At 52.6% G+C, this 3,292-nt stretch overlaps 1 protein-coding gene across 1 annotated transcript; it reads right to left on the reverse strand.

The window, feature by feature from the left end:
- Window positions 1-365: 365 nt before the first annotated feature.
- Window positions 366-2,870, reverse strand: FTJAE_14158 (uncharacterized protein; the record flags this gene model as incomplete). The annotated part of the gene is made up of 2 exons (XM_037347366.1): window positions 366-2,440; window positions 2,486-2,870. 2 exons carry the CDS (start codon window positions 2,868-2,870, stop codon window positions 366-368), a joined length of 2,460 nt encoding a protein of 819 aa, XP_037198830.1.
- Window positions 2,871-3,292: the final 422 nt, after the last annotated feature.

Here is a 3,292-nt window from a genome sequence, read left to right on the forward strand (position 1 = left end):
TGGTAAAAATAAGATGGGTCATAATCGTTGATCAAATACAAAAACTTTTTCTTGTGGACTATTCTAGCTAGATGGTGTTGAACCAACGGTGTCCACAGGCCTCAGGTTGTTAATCCACCGCGATTCCACGATGTCGGCCTCAGTCCCCCCTATCTGGTGACTCGTTCTATGAACATGACATGGTGTTGAACCAACAATATCTACAAGCCACACCCTCTGAACCACCTCCCCATGATGATCTGCTTCGTCTGGTGGCCCGTTCTACCCAGACAATATGGTGTTGAACCAACAGCATCCACGAGCCCCATCCTCAATCTATCCTAGCCATCGCCATTGCATGACGATCTGCCGTCTGCTCCACGGGATCACTCCGCATCAAAGTCCCGGTCCACTCTGCCCACCTCCCGCTCCACTTGAACTTCTGCGCCGTCCTCATTATCGATGAGCAGTGCTTCTTCGCTCTCGCCCAGCTTCTCGAGTAGCGGCAGTACGACCCCGCGAATCTCACGAAGCTGATCCGGATTCATGGTGTGATGATAAGCCAGGAACTTGAGTGGACCTGTCGGATACTTTGACAGAGGCACGCCAGTACGAATATAAGGTTCCTCCGAACCCCACAAAACTCGAAGTTCGCTCCAAGCCGTGAACGTGCAAGGCCGGTTCAGAATAGAACATAATTTGCAGACCCATGCATCTGTTACTGATTCGTCTTGCACGCACTGGATACCTTTGCCAAACAAGTTGCACGAGTCGCACTTATGTTCAGTGGATACCGAGCTTCTGTTATCCCGTGGCGCCCGGTTCATAATGTCGTCCGCCATCCTTGGGGGGTTAGTTGGTCCGACCAGAGTCAGGTCAGAACGGAAACGAGTGAACATTCGCCTGAAGTTGTCGTTCCAGGTCGCCAACGATGGCGCTGGGAGAGTAACGTGTGTCCGCGGAACCCAACGATAAGTTTGTCTCAAGTGATCCGTCTCCAGTATCTTCACATCTCCAAGTACCAGCTGCCTGTGGAGTCCAGGCGGCAAGTCGCCTTGATAGACGATACCCTCAAACACCTGGACCATGTTCATCGCGACCCGCCAGACGTTCACGAACCAAGCCAAGTTGCCCGCCACGACATGGTGGTTATTCTCCCTGGCTTGTTGGTGTGTCTGTCGGTGCAGGTAGACAGAGTACCATTGTCGGCGTGCCTGATCATACCACTCGAAGCGGAGCGCTATGCTTGACGCCCTGTCAAAGTTTTTGTAAGGGCCAACAGATGGCACTCCAACCCAGGCTCGGGGGTGTGGTCCCTTGTCGTCCATGATCTCTGCGACGAGATACCCACTTCTGGCATCCTCTGGCTTTGGCCCTTCGATATTCAGAGTTTCCCGAGAGAATGTGGGCGTGAAATGGACTCGCTCGTTGTTGCTGGGATTGTTGAATATCAGGTGGATCCCGAATCTACCAGTAGAAGTGGTACCCCGACGGCTGCTGCCACGGACTGAGACGACGTTCCTTCGAACTCGGTATGTTGTAAAAGTTCGGGTGCCAGACGAACCACCAACAACCATAGGGATCTGGTGGATCAAAATCCGAGCACGAGTCTCAAACAAAGGGGACGAGTGGTTGCAGCCTCTTAGTCTCAAAACCGGCCATCCGAGTTGTTGGCGAATCGGTCCAAATATCGAATACAAAAGTTGCGCCTTTCTCTGCAATGTCTGGAAGAAAGACATGTCTCCGTGGGCTATTTCGGCAAACATTGCTTGGCGGTAGGTGCGCAGCAGGAGGATAACGGTTTGCTCCGCCATGTAGAGAACCGCGTCAGGGACATTCTGATCAAATACCAGCAATGGGATTGCGTGACGATTGTCAGCCGTCGACTTCCGAGCAACCGAGTAATGCGGGGAGTTCTGTGCATCTGGACTCTCAGTCATTGTCTCATGCATAGTGTGTCTTCTCCAAGGAAAGCGAGTTTGTCCAGCATAACATCCAACAAACTCATTGATGTCGCTTTGTGACTCCTCCCTGTAGCTCCCCGGAGGCTGATCTGTAGGCTGTGTGTAGAAGCGAACGTAGATGCAAGGTCTATTACCTGGCCATTGCTCCGATACATGAGGGAGGCTGAGTAGGTCGCGGAGTGAGAATCGGGGGTTTCCCAGCACACGTCGAGCAGCTCTCGTGAAAGCAGCGATGATTGTGTCGACATGGTAGGCCAGGTTGTTGCCAGCAAGCAATTCGTCGATTCTCTGCTGCTCGAGACCGACCGACCGCAATGCCGCCGATTCGTTACGGACTGCTACCCAGAACGTACGAATGAGCTTCTCGTATACCAAGTCGGTTGCCATGGACTGAATGGCAACGGTGGGAACGCCCGGTGCGATAAATTGGGCAGCCGTCTGCTCGGCAATGCTCCGGAAAGGCACACCAACGTCGAGAATACGATGAGGAATGACGACTAGGAGTGTCAATGAAGAACGTCAGAGAGACATGTTTGACTTACCAATAATCATAGTAGCTCCCTTGAAGAAGAAGACCATCGCTTCACCGTTGTTTCTGCCAAACATATAACCTGGCTCCCCTTCGTACAGGCGGACATAATTCTTATCGTCCAAGAGATTAGGACGCATACGGCCGCGCAGGCTGTCTGGTATATGGGATGATCTGTCATCATAGAACCAAGCTTGGCGCATCTTGACAGCTACCACATCCCTATGATCCCCTGGCCATGGAAGTGCAGGAATCGCGGACAACAGAAGGTGGTCTATGGGGGTGCCTTGCGACACCGTGGTGGTCTCCGCCCTCGACCGTGCTACCTCGGCGGCGGCGGCGGCGCGGGCTACCACAGCCGCTGCCGCTGCCGCGGCGTCGGCTGCGGTGTTCGACATGATAGATGCTAAGGTTTCATTTGTTAACATCAACTTCGGTCAGGTCAATCGAACAACTAACATCAGGGTAAATCTTCAGCGTAAGAAGCTGTGGACTTGTCCTTAGGATACGTCGAAAATGTGGCCGAATCTGTGAATAATCCGAGGGTGGGTGGACAGAGATAACAAAGTGCAAGGGAAATCTGTAAGCGCCTTGGTGTCGATGCAGAGCGCTCGTCAACGTCAGAGTGTTCTACCGAATGTTGAACAGATGCCGTGACCTGTTCAACAGGCAGAGCCTTGAAGGTGGATATGATCAAACGCTAGAAGGTAGCGGCTGTGGTTGATGCTTGAGTGGAAAGGTTGCCTTGAAGGCTAGATGTGTGCGTGTGTGGTTGAAGAAAGGAAAGAGATTTTCGATGAGGGAGAGACGCGGGCTTTAT

Source organism: Fusarium tjaetaba (assembly GCF_013396195.1).
Source record: "Fusarium tjaetaba strain NRRL 66243 chromosome Unknown NRRL66243_c0000580, whole genome shotgun sequence".
Classification (NCBI taxonomy): Eukaryota; Fungi; Ascomycota; class Sordariomycetes; order Hypocreales; family Nectriaceae; genus Fusarium; species Fusarium tjaetaba.